General features: G+C 38.1%; 1 protein-coding gene across 3 annotated transcripts in view; it reads left to right on the top strand.

Annotated features, from left to right (window-relative positions):
* The window catches only part of VCAN (versican), a 118733-nt gene that overhangs the window by 53587 nt on the left and 43222 nt on the right, over positions 1 to 21924 (top strand). For 2 of the 3 annotated variants that reach the window (XM_013191796.3, XM_066989062.1), the window contains exon 7: positions 2533 to 5715. In XM_013191796.3, coding sequence (XP_013047250.3) covers positions 2533 to 5715 — 3183 coding nt within the window. The remainder of the gene's footprint in view (positions 1 to 2532; positions 5716 to 21924) is intronic. The other variant, XM_048045690.2, reaches the window with a different exon arrangement.

The raw sequence follows: 21924 nt of genomic DNA, 5'->3' as shown, positions 1-21924 counted from the left end.
AGACAAGCCTGTGGATTCTGTAGAAGAGTAACAATTACCAACTACCACTCAGCAAAGCAATGCTAACCTACTTATCACTCCCTGCTTGTGAGGTGAAACCCTGTGGCTTAAACCAGCCCGGTGCACTCAGCAATGAAAAGCAGTGTAAGGCAGAGTACTGTTTAAACTTTCGATTATGTGAGCACCGTCCCACACTCAAATAACGCATGAGCGATGATAAGCAGTCACTTCAGGTTGTAGAAACTCAAGACTCAAAAACCACTGTTAAGGCTGTGCTTTACTTAGTGGGATTTCAAGAACTTTACTTCTTCTTGCTCAACTGAATGTTTTAACCTACAAAACAAACAAACAAACAAATAAATAATATATATATATATAAGACGCTGAATCTCCTTTATAAAGCCACATGCATGCACATGAAAGATCTGACATATAGTAGGGAATGAATCCATTCCTTTTTCTGCTGGCAAAGAAAACTACCATATTTAAAAGCAGCGACGTCATACCTTTCTAGCCTCACAATTTACTTTTCACTTCGACTGCTCTTTCAGGAAAGTTCTTTTTCCTCATTTCACTGCTCTGTAAATCCACCTATTCTTCTAGAAATCCTAAGCAGACAGCATCTAGCAAGCCGCTTCTGTCTACGTCAGGGTAAACCAAATAGCACTCTTGCAAAGGTGGCACTTTCAAAGTTTGGTGTGTGAAACTGAACAAATATTTGTGTGACCCTAACTTATGCATGCAGCATCCATATCTACAATACCAAAGAACCACGCAATTAGGCATGGTTGTGTGAAAGTAACTGATCTGTGCATACATACTGGGTATGCTTGAGCATAAACTCTCTTACAAATATATGCCTTCAGCTGAGCCTTCCTAACTTTTTTCCTTTGTTTATGCTCTGTTATTTGTGCATACTATTAACTACTTTACTTTTCCCAGCATTACATAACTTCCAAGTCAGAGGCTGCTGCATTATCTGGAACATCTTCATCCATGTATGGATGCCAGGCCATCATGTATGCCAGGCAGTAAAAATACAATTTCAGAATACACTTTTCCGCAATAACAGACTAGTATTCATACCTTACATTAGGCAGAGTTTCCTGATCTCTTTTACTTACTCACAGCAATAGTAAGGAGCCCTTGGTTTCAGGATTGTCTCATAAAATACTGTATCTGATCTGATTTCTGCATTTTAGAGGAATAAATTTATTAGCTCAAATAGATATTCAACAATATCTTCTTTTGAAAGATGCTATACATACAGTTGTGTCTTTCTCTGGTAAGCAGTTAGTTCTCTTACACACAACCAGTTTAATGAATTCTTCATATACTTGGTGTGATTTAAAGTGCCATATTTTGCTTTTAACTGTCATCCATGTAAGGCTTTTCACTCTCGGTCACTTGGCAATCAACAGCACTTATCTTTGACATTCACATCTTCCACTTGTCCATACCCATTGCCCTTCTGAAGATGACTGATCTGGAAGAACTGGAAGAGGGGAAGATGTTTCCACCTTGGGATTTTCCTGAGTTAATCTTGTTTTCTGAGCACAAACTCACTTTTTTCAGAGTTTTAAGTCCGATATCAGACTTTGGAGTGGGATGCATTTCTTCCTCCTGTGGGGTGGAAACCTGTATCAGGAGAAGACATTGAATGGGTAGCAGGATTCTTCAAACCATCGCACTTTGCTTCACAAGAAAGACTCTGCTTTCTTTGTGTCTTGTTAGCTATCTAGCGTAGCGACACCCTTTCTGCTCCCATCATTCAGAAGATTCAACTCTGCCTTTTCATGTTCAACACTCCCCAAGAAGCACTTTTCTCTGTGGAGGAGGTTCAGATGCATATCTTTGAAGTGTTTTCCAGAGATCAACATCATTACAGTACTAAGTTTATGGTCCTATGGTTTACTGTTCTCACCTTTACCCATAATCTAAATTTCTCTGTGTAATTTAAAAGCAAGGCAGCAGCTTTTGTGGCATTTTAATACAGTATTTTCTGACGGCATGTTTGCTGCTGTTGCTTAAGCATGCTCTCACTCCTGTGAGGGTTTATTTTTATGATTTGTAATTATGTGCTGAAAATAAACAAAAGTGATATTTTACTCTCTTTATGCATTTGAGTTGTATGGTAAAGAAATCTTTGAAGATAACCCACAGATTTACAGTACCACTCATTCATGACATTGTGAAATAAACTTTTACATTCCTTGATAAGTACTTAGCTATTTCACGGATATATGTGTAATATTAGGACTTCTAGGGGTAATTACATAAAAAATGACTAAACGGAATACTGCTTCTGTTCTCATTTCATCTGACATTAAGTTAGATGTCCTGCAGCTTTTTAATATGGTCCTTTATGTTGTCATTTAAAGCTCTGTTATATGCTCAACAGCTGTCTAAAGTTTTTTACCTTATATTATTTCTCATTGTAACATTTTGTTAGGAACATGCAAACTGAATTAAGATAATGTTTGTGTTCTTACTGAACAGTTCCTTAACATTTTTTTTTCTTCTTTTTTTAAGGTAAGAAAATCGTAACAGAGCCTACAACCATTAAGCAGATCACAGCTCTGAAAACTGACAGTGAGAAACCATCATCTGCTAAAGTCACTGTTAAACCTCCTGCTTTTGAGACTTCGATTACTGAAGTGTCTGTCACCAAAACAAAGGCCCCTGCCTGGGAGCAAACAACCGCAGAGACTGAAGAAGATACAGAAAAGACTACTGATGTGACTGAGGAGAAAAGGGAAATGGAGGTGCTTATGGAGAACATTAAGTTAACCACCCTTCTACCTCAGACTGTCACAGATGGCAAAATAAGCCCTTACGATACACTGGGAAGGACTGAATATGATGTTTCACCTAGGTTAACAGAGAGCACATCTGCAGCTTTGGAACTGGAGCACACTTACTCTGAAGCAGAGTTGCCCGAGGAACAAGGTAGGTCTGAAAGCACTGAGGACGCTTTCTTGACCTCTGTAATTTTTCAGGATAGCACAGCTGTAGCTAAGAGTTCCACTGGTTCGTGGGAAGATATTGAAACAGGAGACACACAAAAACATGATGCTGATAATCAGACTGAACAAATAGAAGTGGGTCCTGTGATGACAGCTACAGATAGCTTGGTACCGACTTCTCAGAGAGAGTTTCCCAGAACAGGGACTTCAGTTTCACTAACAAAAGCGAATATGTATCTGGGTGCCCACTCAACAAGAGAACCCACAAAAAAATCAATGGAAGCAAAATCTGACAAGAAACTCACAACTGTTGTAATCCCTAAAGCTTTGTTCACTGATCAGTATGATCTTACTACAGAGGGGGAGGGCAGAGAGAGCACGTACACCGTTATGCCTGATAGAGCTTCTGGCACGGCTACTGGTAGCGTCCCAGAGTCAGAGGTGCCTGCTGTATCAGAGACACTCATAGATAAGCTTGCAGTAACCACTGGACAATCTTCTACAGCAGATGAGTCAACTCCATTCATTAAATTTAGTTCTTCTGCAACTGTGCTTGATAACAAAGCGTCAGCTGAAGGAAGCGGAGAGGACTTAAAAGACGTGCAGCACACCGTGTCAGCTGGAATGCCTGTATCCTTTTCTGTATCGACTGCCAACCATACAGGATCTGAACCCTCTGCTTTCTCAGGAAGTACCATTTCCCCGCAGAAGTTTGGAGAAGGCATCACTTCTGTTATTCACTCATCTCAGCAAACAGAAGGATCAGATGTTTTAGAAAAGCAGGAAAAGACAAAGGAGCCAGAAATGAGAACAATAGATACTAAGGTCCCTTATGTCACTACTGTTGTTCCTGCTTCTGTTACAGCAGAATCTGAAGGACGTTTTGCAAGTGAGAAGTTCACACATGCTCCTCCAGGTTCTGGCACATGGCTGCAGACAGATAAAGATCAGGGTTATATGACAGAAGAGTCCTCTTATACTAAGAGAATTACTGAGTTAGATACAGAAGACGATATCTCTGGAATGGAGCCTACGTCATCTCCAGGGCAAATGACAGAATATACAAAGCATCCAGGAGCTCCAGTGTCAGCAGTAACAGATGAAACTGAGACAAACATGGAAACAAAAAGTGATGAAGAAGCTGTATCAGCTGATTTTGATCAGAGTAAAGGTACTACAGATGTCTTCCACACAAGCGGCTCTTTAGATTTGGAAATGACCACAGTATCTAAAATATCAATGGGTGAAAGCAGTGCAACAGGAATGCCTTTTGGCTCCTCAGGTGGTACTGTATTACCAACTGCTGTGCCCACAGTCACGGAGGTGACTGAGCACGAAGGAGATGAAACATCAGGGTATATTTTGAAAACATCCATTCCTACCCCAGAAATAGAACAAACAAAGGCTACTGAGAAATCAGTAGCGACACCTGCTGAAGAAGTCTCTACTGTGATGGAGGTCTCAAAACACACAGTGACAGAGGAAGACCAGATGGGGGTTGAGACATCGACTGAGGAGGAATCACTGGTAACACTTCAAGACAGGGAAGGAACAACATCAGTTGGCTTTGGAGGGACACAGGAATCATTTATGTTTACAGAAGTAACAGAGGTGGAGACACAGAAAGAACACGATGCTTCCCTAGTTCCAGTTACTGTAGATAGTGAGGTCACTAGAGATATGCAAGTTACTGATCAGACTCCTTTTGATGGTAGCGTTCATACAGAAGCAACAGATACAACTGCAAAAGATAGCAAAGTGTTCCTGAAGGAACTCACCACGAAAGATCAAGATCAAGAACCAGATACTGCCACGGAGTCTACCTTTTCTATGACATCTGTCCAAATGCATGAACAAAAGACAACGACAGGATCTGAATCATCCCAAACAACCATTCAGGAAAAACATGTCGAAACAGGTTCAGCCTATGGTGAGACATATATAGCAACAGAAGTATCAGTGACAGCAGTAAAGCTCACAGAATACGGAAGAGTTCTGGGACCTGTTGAAACTAGCACCAGGTCCCTGCATCTCACTGTGACTCCCCACACTGAGACTGCTACTGATCAAGAAGAGAAGGTCACTGAAGAGATGCCCGTAACAGCTGGTACACAAGCAAGAACGTATGAAAGCAGAGGAACCCCCACCATGGAAGAAGAGAGAGGTGTAGGGAGCTGGGGTTCTGTGCTGCCCCCTCATACGATGCCCACAGGTCGTTCTACTGCAGGAAGCATTACTGTTCTGACTTTGGGAGCTTCTCCAAATCAGACTCTGGAAGGTTCAGGAATGTCAGAAGAACCAGAAGAAATCAAAACTGTTACATTTTCAGCTAGTGCAACAGAGAAGACAACAATTCTCAGTGATATAACTACATCTCCTATTAGCACTGTAGGCAAAATTCAGCCTACATCAGCATCCCAACCTTTTGTTTCTCAAAAGTCACCACGTATCATTCCTGAGGAAGAGGAGGAGGTAACCAGCAGTGACATCGTAATAATTGAGGAATCTATTTCTCCCAGTAAAGCCACTGCTGAAGATGATCTGACAGGAAAGATGGTAGAACCAGAAATTGATAAGGAATATTTCACATCATCAACTGCTACTGCAGTTGCACGACCTACTGCACCACCCACAGTGAAGGAGGCCACAGAGGCTTTACAACCTCAAGAGGTGTCTCCTTCTACTGCACACCCTGATAGTGGAACTGACATAAGATTGTATGTTATTCAAATCACAGGCAATGATACAGGTAAGATTTTGCCTTTTAGACCTGCAGTCCATCACAATGGACGGTTTGTCATAACACACTGGTGTAACACCCTTAGAATATACTGGAGGTGCTTCCTGGATCACTGAAGCATGCAAAGTTCAAGTTTTATCTAGACAGCAACTTACTAAGTATTGGTAGGTCTATTTTTCTATCCATTAAAAAATGATCAGAAAAGTTTTATTTATAAGATAAAAATGATTAGAAAAGTCGTATAGATATGGTTTGGGGTGAAATTAATTTCTATGTAAGAATGATATGAAACTGTTGCTTTCCTATTGAGATTCATGATGGTTAAGTTCCAGTTTTCTTATTTAATATTGCCACGTCACTGATTTAACTTCAGCTATCTGTGAAACAAGCATTTTAATTTCACAGCTTCCATTCCATGCATTACTAGTCCTAAACGAAGCACTAGATTATTTTAACATTCCATTAGTCTGTAGCAATTAACAATGCCATGTACAGTGTAGTCAGCTAAAAAAGTTTAATGCATTCTGCTGTGTCCAAAGGTGGAACCTCCTTTGAGGGAAGGGTTTTTACAGGCTTTCGTAGCATATCATAGTATTTTTTCTATCCATTTTACAGAATCTGTGATGCAAATTGATGTAATTTTTACAGTTGCATTCTGTTTTTTAGCTGATGGCATTGTACATGTGTATGCAGCTTCAATTCCATGGGTATTCAGAACAGAAACTCCTGAAGTAGCGATGAACTGTTGAGTTTTATAATGACTATGTCTCCTTAACACAATAGCTGGACTCAATATGATTTTACATTGAAGAAGACTGTAAACTGACCGTTGTTTAAGATGCCTTGGTAAAACCTTATTTTTTAAAATAAGATGTAGAAGAAATGACAAAAAGGATAAAGCTCAAATATCTAGTAGGTTCAATACTGCATTTTTTTTAAATTATTTTATTTTGGAAAAAAAACTATTTTTTTTTATTTATATATATATATATATTTATAGCTTAACTGTTTGTGATGCTCTTGAAAGGTTATATAAGAAACTGTTTTGTCATTGGTTCTTTGCCATAACATCCATATCTCTGAAGAATTTTTCCAACAGAAATCGCAATTTATGGAGGTCTTTTGATTGGTTTTATCAGGTTTATGCTTGGTAGAATTATGTCAAAAGTCAAAAGGCAGAAGTAGATCCCTTGAGATGTGCCATATCATTATTGGATCTTCCACGCGGTGGATTTTGTATCTTCATTTACTTGGTGCTTGTTACCTCACTTTATGTTTACAAGATTTAAAACTGAAAAAGTCATATCAGTGGTGACTTAACCTTCTGTTTCAGAAAATAATAGTTCTCTTATTTCATTATTTTGGCTGAAGCTGTAGGTGTTGCCATTGTCTTGGAAGTCTCAAATGAGACAAGAGTGGTAAGTCAGAACAGAAAGGTAAATTCTGAAGACAAGAGTTAAGTTGCATATTAAATGCTTTTGTACCTGAGGAATTTTGGTTAACTCAGCTTAATAATTAATAATTGGGCTGTGCAGCAGTGAACAACCTTTCCTGCATACATTGTTGAGTTATACTGCGGTGTACTGCACACAGTAGAGTAGATCACATTAGGCAGCTGTTTGTTCCAGGTGGATGGTAAGAAGTAGGATGGTTTGGGAGTGTGTGGAATCTCATTGTTTTCTTCAGAGAGTGCATAAGGTGTATGGTTCAGCATTTCTCTGTGTATACATCAAGGGCAGACTTGTTTTATATTTTCCTTGGAATGGTGTGGGTACTGTGATTCAGTAAATTACGAGTTAGCCAAATTTCTGATTTCTGGACTATCTAAAGGACAGCTGATCAACGCACAGCCACTCTCAGCGGCTATGTTTGGTCTCACTTGGGTGATCTAGTCCTTAGGACAGACTTTCTTCAGGGTTTATCTTCTGTGTCTTCATAAATGTTCTTGAACTGTGCATCCATTTTTTTCCACATATATATGTGCATATGTGTAGGGGTGGTTACATTCCAAACTAAAGCTATACAGCCCTAAAACTCTGCCTGTAGGATTGATTTGGTCTGTCAAGATAGAAGAAAAAAAAATTCCTGAAACATTATGAAATACCCTATATGGCAGTATCTGTATTCTCTTTAAGCATAAAAGGATTTACCGTGTACCAAGTGCACGGTCAAAAATAGCTTTCTTTATTTTTCTGTTTCCAAAATCTAACAATGGAAATCCCTCCAGTTAGCTATCCACAGAGAAAAGCCACCCTATACCTACTTACTACAAGTTAGGCCAGAGCTGCCAAAGATTTCTTCTGTCTGAGAATTTGGATTAGGGTTTTCTTTTCTTTCTCCAGAAATGAGAGTCTGCATCTGAAAAAGCCTGTCCAGCCCAGTTTCATTTCATTGTTTCACAGTCCATAAACTTTTCTTTGTGCTGAAGAAAATGTATATAGGAGATGCTGAAGATGAATGAATTTCACAAATATTACTAACACATGCCCTTCACTAGAATGTAGTTTAACTTCTTATCCTATCATTCTTCGTTTGAAAATTGATCTAGAGTCATACATGAACTACATAAATTGTACCTCTGACTGTTCTCAGCTAAATGGCAGCAAGAAATAGTTTTCATCATTACATCTCCGTGATAAAACAAGAGTTTTTCCACCTTTGCTTTGGCATACATTCCAGACAATGTAGCTTAACATTCTTAAATAAAATAATCAGTGAAGGATATCAGCAAAGGCCTTCATGATTTTAAAGTCAAGCTCCAGAAGTACATCCTAAGAAATGACAATTTGCTTAGCAATCCTTTCAGATAGCAGCTGTTGTAAACTGGAATAATTTTGAGATGTTTGCAGTATAAGGGGCACTGTATATAAAATAATATTTTCCTTCTTGATTGTTGGAAATATTTATGAGATTAATTTTAAAAAAATCTTTCTTCACCTCCTTGCTATTCATCTTTTGCTAGAAACAACAACTTAACAGCGAAGTGGGGCTTCACTTAATGATGGTATTTGAGTTCTTCATAGATCTTCAATGTGCTGAGGGGTCCCACAAGGCTCCCTGATGGGGTGTGGAGGGGCATGGGTGGTCCAGGGGTCCCAGTGAGCAGGATGGTGGCAGACCCTTTGCAACAGGCAGGCATCCTATGCATCCCCATGTCCAAGTTTCCGGAGAGGGAGAAAAAATGGGGAGGCTTCCCCACGTCTTACTTCTCCATCTCAAACCCTTGCTAAGCTGGCACCACCTTTGCTGAGGAGCTTTGAAGTCCTTGGCTGGAATGTGCTGGAGATGCACGGAATGTGTTATGGATGTATGGAATGTGGGGGATATTTTTCTTTATTATTATTGTGGACTCAAGCTGCACTTAAAAGACCTTGTATGTTGACTGGGTTAAAGTCAATTAAAGCTACTGGCAAGGATCTCAGGCTGCCTTATACCCTCCCAGATTAACGTGAAGTAGTACCATATATAGCTTAAATATTTCTTATTTAAAAATACAGTAGGCCCTTAAATTTATTAGACCAGACATCCAGGGACACTTTCTTCTATAGGACTTCTTTTCTCATGCCATCTAAGAGCTAAATAGGTATACTTCTAGCTTTTAAAATGCATGTGTGCAATCAATTAAACTTTTCATAAAGGAATTTCAGTTACTTTGGAATAATAAAATATACCCGTGGAAACAGAAGTGATCTAGGGGCCTGGCAGACGGTCATCGTCATTAGCTTAAACTAAATGTGCACAAATGCTGATATGAAAGAACACATCACTGGATGGATTAAACTGCTTGTTTGTATAAGAATATGGTGGTTTTCAGTGAGAAAATGTCTTGTACAAACAATCCGTGCACTTCCACGTGAGCAAGTGTGAGGCAGGTGCACAGACTAATGAGGAATATAAATATAAAGCATGGTATTTCTTATGGCCCATGGCACATGGCAGATCTGTGACAGGTGTTCCAATTAAGGAGGAAAATAGATTTGTGCACTGGGAAACATCCTTTTGTTTTTGTTGTTGTTGTTGTTGCTGTTGTTACAAAGAGGACCACACAGATGTTCCATGATGTAGTGAGTGTGGGACTTCATTCACTTGTGTGAAACAGCAGGCTGTTCCCTCTGGATGATGACCATGTTGCCAAAGGGGTAAAGAAAAATAGACCTCACTCTGATGTCTGACCCCACTACAACTTCTTCGTTGCATAGGATAGGACAGGAGACATCCCGTCTTTTGAAGCAAAGATGGAAAACTTGCCATTTTGTGCCCGTTTATCTCCTAACAGTTCTCCTACCTATTGTAGTTGTGAGCTCTGATGCTGTTGCTGGAAGGTAATGGATCAACAGCTGAAAAGAAAAAAAAAAAGAAAAAGAAAAAGGAAAAAGAAAAAAAAATCTTGAAGGAACTTTTCAGCTCATAAAAGCTTTATGAGCTGAAAAATGCTTGTGGGGGTGTTGTTTAACAGTGGTTGAGGGGATACTGGAAACATAACTCCTGTCTGTATCAGGAGTAATTTGCACACCTGCATTTTTTGGAGACATTTAAAAGTCTTTTTTTAGTGAATGTATTTCAAAGTGCTTATTGGACCCTGGGACTCACACCAGCTCTGTCTGGTTTCTTGTCCCCTCCAGCTTTGAGCGGAATGAAATTGCAGGAACTTGTGCTTTGTAGATGTGGAATTTTATGGAAAGAGGTTACAAACCTTTGTGTTTCAACATGTAATTCTCTGACGTGCATACTTCTGTCTTAGAAATGCAAGAGGGTTTGTGAAATTTGAATGAAAATGAGTACTGCAGAATGCAGGATGTTAATGAGTCATAGTCATAAAGCTGAACAAAAGAGGCAGAATAGGGTCTTTTCAGGTCTGTTTTAGGCCTCGTCTTAAAATTCATTTAATCCTGTTGTCTTCTCAGCTCCTTCTGGGAGTCTCTCCCAGACCGTCATGGCTCTCCTAAAGTCTGATTCTAATATCTCGCCTGAATTGTTTCTTGGCCAGTTCATACCCGTGTTTGTTCTTGCCAGTATTGTCTTCAGACTGAATAGGTCTTTTTTCTTCTTGACACTTATCCCTTGATACTTTTATTTCTCTGTTCAGTCATAGAGAATAACCATGTCCCCATTCAGCCTTCATTTTGCTCATTTCTGTGGGGGAATGTGTGCCCAGGAGGGTGGAAATGCTCTGGGAGCTTGCTGGCTCTGGGTGCTGGGATGCTGCTAGGTGGTGGTGTGGAGGGCAGGGGTAGCACACGCCTCCAGCACCTTCTCCATGTGGCCCATCACGAGTGCTTGTAGCTCTCTGCACCTCTACCCACATTGTTCCCTTCTAGGTTCTTTTGTTTATGCCCACTGGCAAATACCTGTCTGGACACTGCTCTTTGTAGCATAGGCACACGTGCTATGTGCAACTCTTGGTCTACTTTTCAGAATATGTCTGAAATGTCAATGTATTAATTATTGTGTTAGAGAGGTCTGCTGAGGGAGTAGAAACTCATTTTTGTGCTGAAATCAATCACACGTGTCCTACCTCAAATGATAAGTATATGCTACTGAAACTTATTATTTATGCTTAGGACCTATTTAAAATCAAAGTTTATTGTAAAGAAGAGATCTTTATCTTGCATTCAGTTCATTCTCCTGCTTTATTCTCATCCTTTAGGCCAGACTGGATGGGGCCTTGGCCAACCAGATCTAGTGGCTGGCATCCCCACCCATGGCAGAGGGGTTGGAACAAGATGATCTTTAATGTCCCTTCCAAGCCAAGCCATTCTGTGATTTATGCAGTGTCTGCTAACATGCCCAAATGGATATGTCTGGATAGCACATCCTTGCCTGCACAAGTTGTTTGCTTTTCTTAGCAACTGTTTAATTCTTGATATCAGTCATGCATTTAAGAGAAAAGAGAGATCCAAATGTACCTGAACATCATAGTGACCAAAATGCCATTTAATTTGCAAGTACATCCTGACTTGTGTACTTTTTGAGGTTATATTCTGTGGCTGCAGTTCTATTGGCATTGTGCTACTAGACTGAGCCAACCTCATTTCTGATGAGATGTTGTAGCAATAGTAAGGTGTCTCTGCTTGGGCTGATCCAAATTCCCATCTTAATAAATGAAAAGCCACCTATTTATTTAGCAGAAGCTGGGCTTGTCTACTTACTGACTGTAACTTTCCATCTGACATTAATACTATGGCAGCTGATGGTCCTCACCAGCCCTGGAGAAAGACCACATTCTCTGCTGCTGCTGTAGTCAATGGACATGGTTTTACTTCAATGTTTGAATTATTAGTGCAGTCCTTCCTCATAGTGTTTTGTTTCAAGCACTGGGCTTATGTGTTCAGCTAAGAAAGAAAAATAGTTGTTAGGGAACACATTTCCAAATGAAACAGGTTTGTCAGTGTGTAAGTGTGTAATTACTGTGCTCAAGTAATTTTCATACCCTTGATGACTGAATTCTCCATATTATTTGTAAAATGTGGCATACAGAGAGACAATTTTTCATTTTGTTTTGAGTAGTTAAGTGTTAAATACCAGCTAATATGGCCAGATTCTGATATCATCTTCCCCAGTGTAATTACACCACAGTAATTCCAATGAGGTGATTTAGAGCAGAATTGTTTTGGGGGTGGTTGGTGTCTGAATGTCTTTGTAACATTAACAGCTTCTGTTGCATTCTATAATTAGGTTATTTTTTTCTTCAAAGCAGATTTGTGTCATAGGGACTTTAATGAACATATTTAACCCTAACCAATAGACCTGTTGCTTAATTAAGCCAGCTAGAATTTTTCTGTATCAGAATATTCACATTGCTTTGGTGCTATGAAGGGCTTTTTACAAAAAGTAGAACACTGTCACATGTAAATCATGCTTAAAATGCAACAGCAAGGATGTCCAGCATGAAAGAAAATGCTAATAAATGAATAACTGTAACAATGTCAAGCTTTTTTGTACACCTTTTTTTTTTTTTTTTTAAAGGGAAAAGGAAAATACCAACCCCATATCCAACAGAGCTAAAACTTGATACTCAGAAAGTTTCACAAGAAACTGAGACAGTGGATTAATAAGCAGTGTTTAGGACACTATTGCTGGCTCTTCCTGAAGACTTATTATAGAACAATAATTTCTTTTTTCACATTCCTTTATAGACTTCCATAGATACAAGGAACAGTGCCCTCACGTTAAATACTGTTCAGAGGATGCCTATACATTCCCTGCTGTTTTTGCGTTGTTTCCAAGGAAACGTCTGAGTTCTAGACATAGGGATTACACATTTCTAGCTTTCTTGTAGCTCTTTGTTTATTCATGAGACGAAGGAATTTTATTCATAGGTACAATGTAGTTTTTCATACATCTGTTGTAAAGGAAGAAGAATCCTTTTAGAAGTTTTGTTTACATGGAGAAAGTCTTAAGAAATCCTTTGGCAAAAAAAGATGAACTATCATTTACATGGAAACTACATTTAGAATATGAATTAATTTTTTTAAGGAAGGTGGTTTTCTGTACCAAAGTCTTCTGAATTTATCTAGATTGTAAGAAATCTTACTATTTATGATGGGATATCAACTTTTTGCCATTTTCAGACAATATTAGCAATACCGTTTTGCTTTACATGAAATGATTAATTGGATACAGTGAAACTCTGGCTGAATACAGGATATGATCCTGGAAGTGTATATAAAGATATTTTTATAAGTGACTCAAAGACTAAAGCTCTTAGTAGGAAGCCATTCCTTTAAGATGGATCACTTAATATTTAGTCTGATAATATCACTTTAAAAATATTTGGTCGGCTATTCTTTCTTTTCTAGTATGTATTTTTCAGTGGTCTTTTTTTTGCAGTTTTTTGCACATTTTAGATCCAGTGATTAAATTCATTCTTGCTGATCCAGCTAGCCTTTTTCCATCTCCCTCTTTTTGACAGTGTTTAGATGATAAATTTGATCAATAATATACATAATACCCGCTGGTTTCTTTCAAGATATTTGTGAATTATTTCCTGGCACAAGTCAGGATATGTTCGGAGTGTCTGTACATATTTTCTGTAGCCTTTGGGAACATGGAGCTGAAGTTATCTATATTGTTCTGTGGAATTCACATTTATTAAAAAAAAAAAATTGTTCAGTGAGTTGTCTTAGTATTTGCATGACCAATCCACTGTTACTATGCTTGCTTAAAGAAGAACTCATTATCAAAACTCATATAGAAGTTTGTCTTCATAAATGAAGAAATGCAGTTGGAAGTTTGGTCCCGTCCAGGAGTAATTTTGTCTTCCAGAAGTCCGTGCCTGCTTTGCTATTGCCTCTGCTGTACTTGGTTACCATTGTTTTTTTTTTGTTTGTTTGTTTCTTTTTTTTTTTTTCTCAGTAAATTTTTTCACCACAGTCTTGAGTTTTTCACGTAGTCCAGTGAGAGTTCCATAGTTTCAGTGGGAGTTTTTTGGCATGTGGAGAAGAAATTCCACATACTTAATACACTTTTGTGCCGCAATAAAAGCATAGAATATACCTATACATACACAGAGTACCTATATGCACAGGGTAGTATCCTTTTTAGTCAGATTTTATTGTGGGATTTGTCTAAAGTATTTTTTTTTCCTCTCATAGAAGTGGTGGATGAAGTGATTCTTGTGTTGATCATGCATTTGCTACTCAGGCTTGTAGTGGGTTGCCAGCAACATGTTTAGTTAAATATTAAATGTTTTAAGCAAAATTCTCAAGTCCTCTGTAAACTCTGCATAGACGTGATCCAGCTGAGAGATTAGGATAAAGTCCAGAGGATATATCTCTGGTGAAAACAGACAGCGGTCAGGGAGTTGTAATGGAGAGTGAACCTGGTGGAAACCCTCAGCGGCCATGGTGAACTAGTTCTGAGTCAGTAGACATAAAACTGTGTTAGGATAGCACAGAGTTTGTTAGTTATTGATTAGCAGGGTTATAGTCAATAGTCTGCCCCCACGGCCTTTTTTAGAGCTGCACCAAGCTTATCAGAGCTGGACATCTAATTTTTTTATTATTATTTTTTTCAATCTAGTTGGCTGAAAACTTTTGATTGCCAGTATTTTCTAAGAAAGATGTTGTGATTACTTTTTTTTTTAATGTTTCTAAAAGCAAATTAGTATTATTCCAAAACAAATCTTACAAGAAAAAAAAAAAAAAAGAGTAGGTAGAAAAATGCTTTGCTTTTAAAATGAAAACATTTCTCGTTGTATTCGTGTGTGTGTGTGTGTGTGTGATTACACGGTTAAAGAGAAACTCATTCTCTGTATGTGTCATATGTTCTGTGCCCAGCTCCAAGCAATGAAATGGTTAAATATTGGCAGGTATACTGCAGGTTGCTCTCAGATAAGTCTTCTGTAGTTATTAGCTCATTCTGGAGTATTTCTGCTCCATCAGGCTTCTTTTCGGCTATACTCTTCTATCTGTTTCATCTGCTGTGCACATGTCCCTGCAAAGCTGAAAAAGGTGAGGATCAAAGGCACCCCAAAATTGATCCAGGAAGAAATTATATGTCAAGTTTAGTATTTGACTTTTGAAAGGCTTTGACATGCATGACACTGCACTCCTAAAAATATATTTTAGTCACATTTGTGTCATTCTGTCTGTAACAGTGAGGTTTTTAAACCCTTATGTTGGTCCAGTTTATCCCCAGACTGTTTTAGATTTTTTAATACCCAGAGCAACCATACTTATTAACCCCTAAAGATAAATTTCAAATGGGTGCAATTTTTTTTCCTTCCAAGTCAAGAGATCATACTAAGAATAGTCCATTAAAATTGCAATTACAGAATTCATTCTGTGTCTTTTGAGCAATATTTGCAATGCATAAAATGCTGAAAAATCCAAATGCCATGTATGTCAATCTGTGTGTGTGTAATCACTCAACTATTTTAAAGCATACATTTACATTTAAGCTATTATGACGATAACTGTAGTAACACAAGCAGATAGGTCTAGGACAAAGGTGATTAGCCCCACAGTGGCCTATTCTAGCAAAGCTTTGCTCATATTTCAATGAATAAAACTCAAGCCTAAAAATAGATCTGCCATGACAGAGTGAGTGTGTGTTATCACATAGTTAATAGCTCTAAATTTGTCCCAAATGGGGGAGTGGGGGCTGCAGACAATCAGTGTGTCTGATCAGTTGTGGTTTTGAGTGCTGGCTGCATGACCAGAGGGCTTGTGCAGAGGTTAAACTAAAAGTGCGCTTACGAGGTGCTTGAAAGATGCTTGGAAAATTATAGGGGATAAAATTTCAGAAAAGCATCATGATAAGTGGCAGCACATTTACATAAATTACTCCAATATTCTGGGGTAATAACATATTCACATAAATATGCGGTCCTATATATAAAAACAACTGTCTGTCTTAGAGCTTGAACATCAGAATATTTTCCGATATTTTGGTTTTGCCACATAAAATTCCCCCTTTGAAACAAATGACATAGGCTAAGAAAAGAAAGTAAAATTTAGCCCTTGCCTACTCCATAAAACAACCTATATTACTCCTACATTAATGTGATATTGACTTAAATTTTTCAAGAATTACCACAGGAAGGAGTCTACTCTAAGTTCCTAAAGCCAAATATTGTTGACATTTACCAGGGAAAGGGACAGGGGAATGAATATTTATTATAGGGCTTTTCACAAGCAGCTATGGGAGTTGCCAAATGGTGGACATCTGCTTCAACACTGTAGCTGTAGCATTTAGACGCTGGCCCCAGATTTTTGTGTGGGTAAGTCATTTGTATTTCTTCTGGGAAGGGGCACCATCTTCCCACGTTAGTAGGGACAGAATTAGTTCTTTCTCATTCCATTGCATAATGGCAGAAGCATTAGGGGTTGCCCTAGAGTGAGTGTAACCGCGAGACAGCAGTGAGAATGGGCTAGGGAGGGCAAGGCCTGTTGATCTCTCACTGTTTCCTCCTCACCCATGGAAAAGCTCCCATGAGATCAAGACTGAAGTAGTCTTGCTTTCCTTCCCAGCCAGCTCTTCTGCTCACCACCTGACCTGGTGAGCTGGCCTCTGGAGTTGGACTTTTCTATATATATGTATCCAGACAGACTGGCTAATCCAGATACCGTGTGGCTGCACAGTCTGGCTTTTAATTTGTTTAGGATTTCAGCTGAAGAAAAAGATTTTAGTACTTGTCAGTGGTTTGTTTTGGGTTCTTTAGCCCTGCAGAGTTTTAGAAGCGCCCTCTCTGTAGGCAGAAAGTAAAATGTTGTCATTGGAAGGGTGCTCATAGATCGTGCAAGAAGAGACACCACTGATGGGAGCATTGGTTTGTTAATGCCATATTGGAGCAGAGAGGAAACGGGAAGAAAATAATCCTCTTTAGGATATTTTTTGACAAATATTCTGTCATTATACACGGAACTGTATCCTGCACTTGCAGGGGCTTAGACTTGACACTGCAGGAGTGCCATTTTTAACAACTTGACATTTTGTTCAATCTGTTTTTTCTTAACAAGTTTACCACTGTGTCAGGGGGGAGAATGCAGGAAGCAATGAGGCTGAAGGAAACACCAAAGATTGCCAGAAGGTTTTGTGATACTCTTTTATGATAAAACAGTCCCTTTATTTCTGACATGGTTTTTGTACCGTCATGTCTATTACTTTAAAATTTGGCAGGGATGCTGTAGCACAACCATGCCGGCCAGAGTCCTGTGCAAAACAGATGTCCGCATAAGTGACATCCACTCTACACAGGTGTTTCTGGTCATAGCCAACAATTCAGTCAAGTGGGAACTTGTGGGAATGGTATAGCTGTAAAAGGCTGCAGTTTAAGAACATGCCAGCGATTGATACTGAGGTTTTCAGCAGGGCTGTATCTTGCATGGAAAGAGAGACACTCAAATACAGTACGGCAGATTTGTGGAGTGATTCTGAGCAGGCAAGGCTGACCACCCACCTTGAATTTCTTTCAACTCCTACCCATCCAGCTGTGCACAAATTCTTCTTTTCAAATATTTTCTTCCAGAGATTTGCTTGGGTGATTAACATTTATATGCAAGGCTCATTTATATAATTTATATCTAATTTTTCTTTTTTTCTTTCTTTTTTTTTTCCCTGCTGATGAGATTTTAAAAATATTACCCTCTCTTTTGACTGTCAGAGGAAGAAGAAAACATAAATTTTGATTAAATTTAGAAGATAAAAAAAATAAGCCTATGGAAATGTGCATTACATCCTTAAATGTTTCTAAAGTTAACAAAAGTTTTAGAAATATATCTCCAGCTGGGGAACACTTTTAAGTGAGCTAAATAAAACCCTTTATTTATTTAGACTAAGCAGTAATCAAGAACTGGATTTTGTTAGACCTCATCATACATACTGTCCATGTTAATGGGAGGTAGAAGGATGAAAATAATAAAAAATTTAATTATTTCAGCACCTTTCTTTGTTGTCTTTTACTTAGGTGTGTATAATAGTAGCCATGTTTCTTTAACACCTTAGACCAGCTCCTTGGCAGTATTTCCCACCTTTCTTTGCTGGGGGAAATGGGGTATGCCTGAAGCAGTACTGCACTTTGACCGTGCTTAGGTAGGTTAATGATATTACAAGATGGCACAAGTTAGAGGAATTGCATTTACTTAATACTGACACTTGGAATTTTCCTTCAGCAGGAAATGTCTGTGTTTCAAAATCTTATTTCCTTTGAAATGAGATGAAAAGAAGAACAATATAATCCCTACTCCATTAAACAAAATGGTCCAAAAGATGTTATCAGAATGCTTTATATCTGTAAAATTGAAGCATTCTGTAACAATTTAAATGTAACATTTGTAGGGACAAAAAAAAAAAAAAACACATTCTACACACTTAGTTTTAGAAATTTTAAAGTCTTTTTTTTTTTTTTTTAATGAGAGCCATCTTGTCAGATTGCTCCTTCACTTCTTCACTATGCTATTAAAAGAAAATATTAATTGAGACTGACACATTCCTGTGGCATTGGTTGAGTTTTTTTCACTGGAAGAGTTTCAGAAAGCTGTAGTCATAAACCTGCTTGAGTCAGTCTAGACTGCCAAGCTGGTCCTCAGCAGAGCTGAGGTTCAGGGGAGTCAACATGTGGCATAAAGCTCTGTAAGTCTTTCCGCATGCTATGTCCTCTCCCAAGCCCAGACGTGAGCCTTCACTGACCTTTCATACAGTGTAAACTCATTTTGAACTCTTATTTTGAGGGCTCTGAAATATTTTACAGAAGAGGTGGAGACACCTGTTGGCTGAGTTAAAGCCTGCTGAGTGTATGCTCACTTTTGGTAGGTCACTTTTGCTAACCTGTCAGGTGTGTCCCATGAATGTGCATGTATTTTGAGGTACAACATAAAAGCTGTGAGTTTCGGTTCTTCAGAAAGTCTTAGTCAAACACAATGTGCATGTTTACTAAAGTGTTCTGTAGATTGTCTGTTTGGATCAGCATTTCAAAGCAGCTTTGATCCACAACATAAGGTTGGACTGAGCAAAATTCTGTGACTCATTTCGTATGGGAGGCTAGACTAGATTCTATGAATATACAAAAATGAGTAAGATACAGAGTCATGTGCCTTCAGTCCTTATTGCTATCGGTGTGCTTTCCATAGAAAATTTTTAAAATCTGGTCCTGCTTTGTATTGCCTTTCTCAGAGTAATGCTTTTTAAAGGTCTAATCAATAGCTGGTATGAAGGGACATCTGCTTGAGACATCTGACTTGAGTTGTCATTTAGCAGCCTGCCTGAGCTGATGGTCCATTCTTCCAAAAAGTGCTGACTGCTAGGGATTACAATTTTATCTGTCCCCTGGTCCTCGAGCACGCGATCTTTTGAAGGTGACATTCAAGGCCATTGCTTGTGGGGAGCAAGTTTATCGTAGTGCAAGTGATGGGGTTCTTCTACAGGAGATGGTGGTTGTGGTAGCATACTGACCAACTGCAGCAAAGAAGAGGAAGCATTTGAAAATAAATACAGAGTACATATCCGTGGGGAAGAAACAAGATGGTTTAATATGTAAAGCACAGTATTTAACGAGTATGCTTAGGAAAAAAAACAGACAAGATTTCTCCACTTTTTGTCTTAAATGGTTTATTGCTTGTCCCTCTAAGCCAAAGTTTTCCTATTTTCATTTCAAGTTACCACATTACCTTTTTTACGGTCACTAAATGTCACATTTACAGAAATATGATAAAATATGGACAATATTTTATTGTTATTTTAGTCATACTCTGAACTAAATCCACAATGATATAATTCTGTTGAAACCAAAATCAAAATTCTCTGGTTATCAAGTGCAGGACTAGATATGACTACTGCAAACTATTATTTATTTACTTATTTATTACATCTTAGCCTTGTGGTTATGGATTCTTGATAGTGATTGCAACGTAGTTTGTGATAGTGTCCCACTATCTAATGATACTCACACTTAAAAGGCAAACAGTCTGAAATGGTTTTGGTCTTTCAAAAGTCATTATTCTTTTTATCTCTATTGTAATCAAAATACAGGGCCTGATTCAAAGTCCCCAGAATATTTCTTTATTTTTTTAGTGTATTTTGTGGCTTTATAAGACATCTAGTTCTACAGAAGACTAAACTCTATTACTTCTCACAAACGTCTTGGCAAGTTGTTATAAAACAGTAAGTAGGAAAAATGCAGGAATCCACAGGTGAAATTGTGCTATCTTCAGCATGTCAGATCAGATATAAATTGTCATATTATGAATGAGACTTCAGAAAAACATGCTTAATCCATAAGTCTTCTGATTTATATTTTTTTCACTTTTTTGAAAGTTTGGAAAACATTAGAAGCTGTTTTTCATTTAATTCTTTATTCATTCTTATTCAGCTGTTTACCTGAGGAGTTTTTAGAGACAAAATTCTTTCTACTGCCTGTCCCCCAACAATGACCTTGAAAAGCCTTCTAGTGATCTTTGTAGAATATTAAAAATCTTTTCAAGAAAGACTAGTATCAAACTTTATAAATTTTTTGAACGTGTGGAAGGTAGCATTGGGTAACACTGGGGCATCTCTTTTTCCTTGTCCCCTGAGAAACAATTTGGGCTTAGAACCAACTGTCATTAGAAGGATCGAAATGGAAATTAATGCCACCTCAATCCATCGCTCTGTGATTTTGAGTAGTAGCAGGCAAATCCTCTTGTGGCTGAAAAAGCACCTGGAGTTGGGGGATTTCCATTTCTTACACATGGTTGGCTGTTACTGAGGTAGATGCCTGCACCATGCAGGTAATTTTAAATGTCTATATGTATTAAATGGATTAAGAAACACTCTAGGCTGCATATGCACTCATCCGCCTATTTCATCTTTATTTCACTGCATACTTCAATTTTCTCAGTAAAATGTCTTACTGACAATTCTCCTTTAGGACTTGTTTGGATTGGCAATCTAGACTGATTACCCTTGTTTTTACTGCTTTTTAGCTACTTGTTTTTACTTTCTTCTTCTGGGAGTGATAGTAAGAAAGCACCTCTTTGAATAAGTGCTCCTTTTGGCTTGTTTGTCATGGTAATGTGTGAACTATTGATAGGAATATTTAGGAGCTAAATTCTTTTCTCTTAAAGTCCTCGTCTTGTCTCTTATTAGCAGACTCAGATCTATGTGTCTTTCCCTGCAGATGAAATGGACATGAACATAAATATGGGAAACATCTGTCAGCTACATGTAGCCAGTTCAAAACTATTGCAAGTGTTTGTGTGTGCCCTGAGGATCTAATAAACCATTTAAGAGTTTTCTGTCCCATATTCATATTTTGTGATAGGACTTAGGTTTTCATCCTAGTGTCTTGTTTATTCTTGGAGTACAAGGTTACATGTTATATGACCTGCATCGTTTAATTATTGGTTTTCTCTAGGGTTTAAGAGAATTTACGGTATCTGTTAATGCTGAGCATTAGGAACTTGATTGCTAACACTGATTAATCAAAGCTCTAGAAAGGAGAAGAAATTTTAATAAAAAATAATTCAGTTGAATTCTTTTCTGTTTTCTTAAAAGCCGGTTATTTTGTTCTTGAAAAAAAAAAAAAAAAAACAAAGAAAGTAAGAAAAAAAGGCAGAACAAAAATACTTAGTATTTGATGAAAGTTTATTATTGGAATATCATACCATAGCTAAGGTTCTTTTATGTGGATCTCTGTGGCATGTGAGATCTTGAAAAAGCTAACAAAGTAAAAGTAATGTCTGATAGAGATCTTTGTGTATGTAAGAATTTGTATATATCTTCTGGGTGAACTTGGAACAG

Source organism: Anser cygnoides, chromosome Z (assembly GCF_040182565.1).
Source record: "Anser cygnoides isolate HZ-2024a breed goose chromosome Z, Taihu_goose_T2T_genome, whole genome shotgun sequence".
In the NCBI taxonomy this organism is placed as follows: domain Eukaryota; kingdom Metazoa; phylum Chordata; class Aves; order Anseriformes; family Anatidae; genus Anser; species Anser cygnoides.
This window is presented reverse-complemented; position numbering and strand designations above follow the sequence as displayed.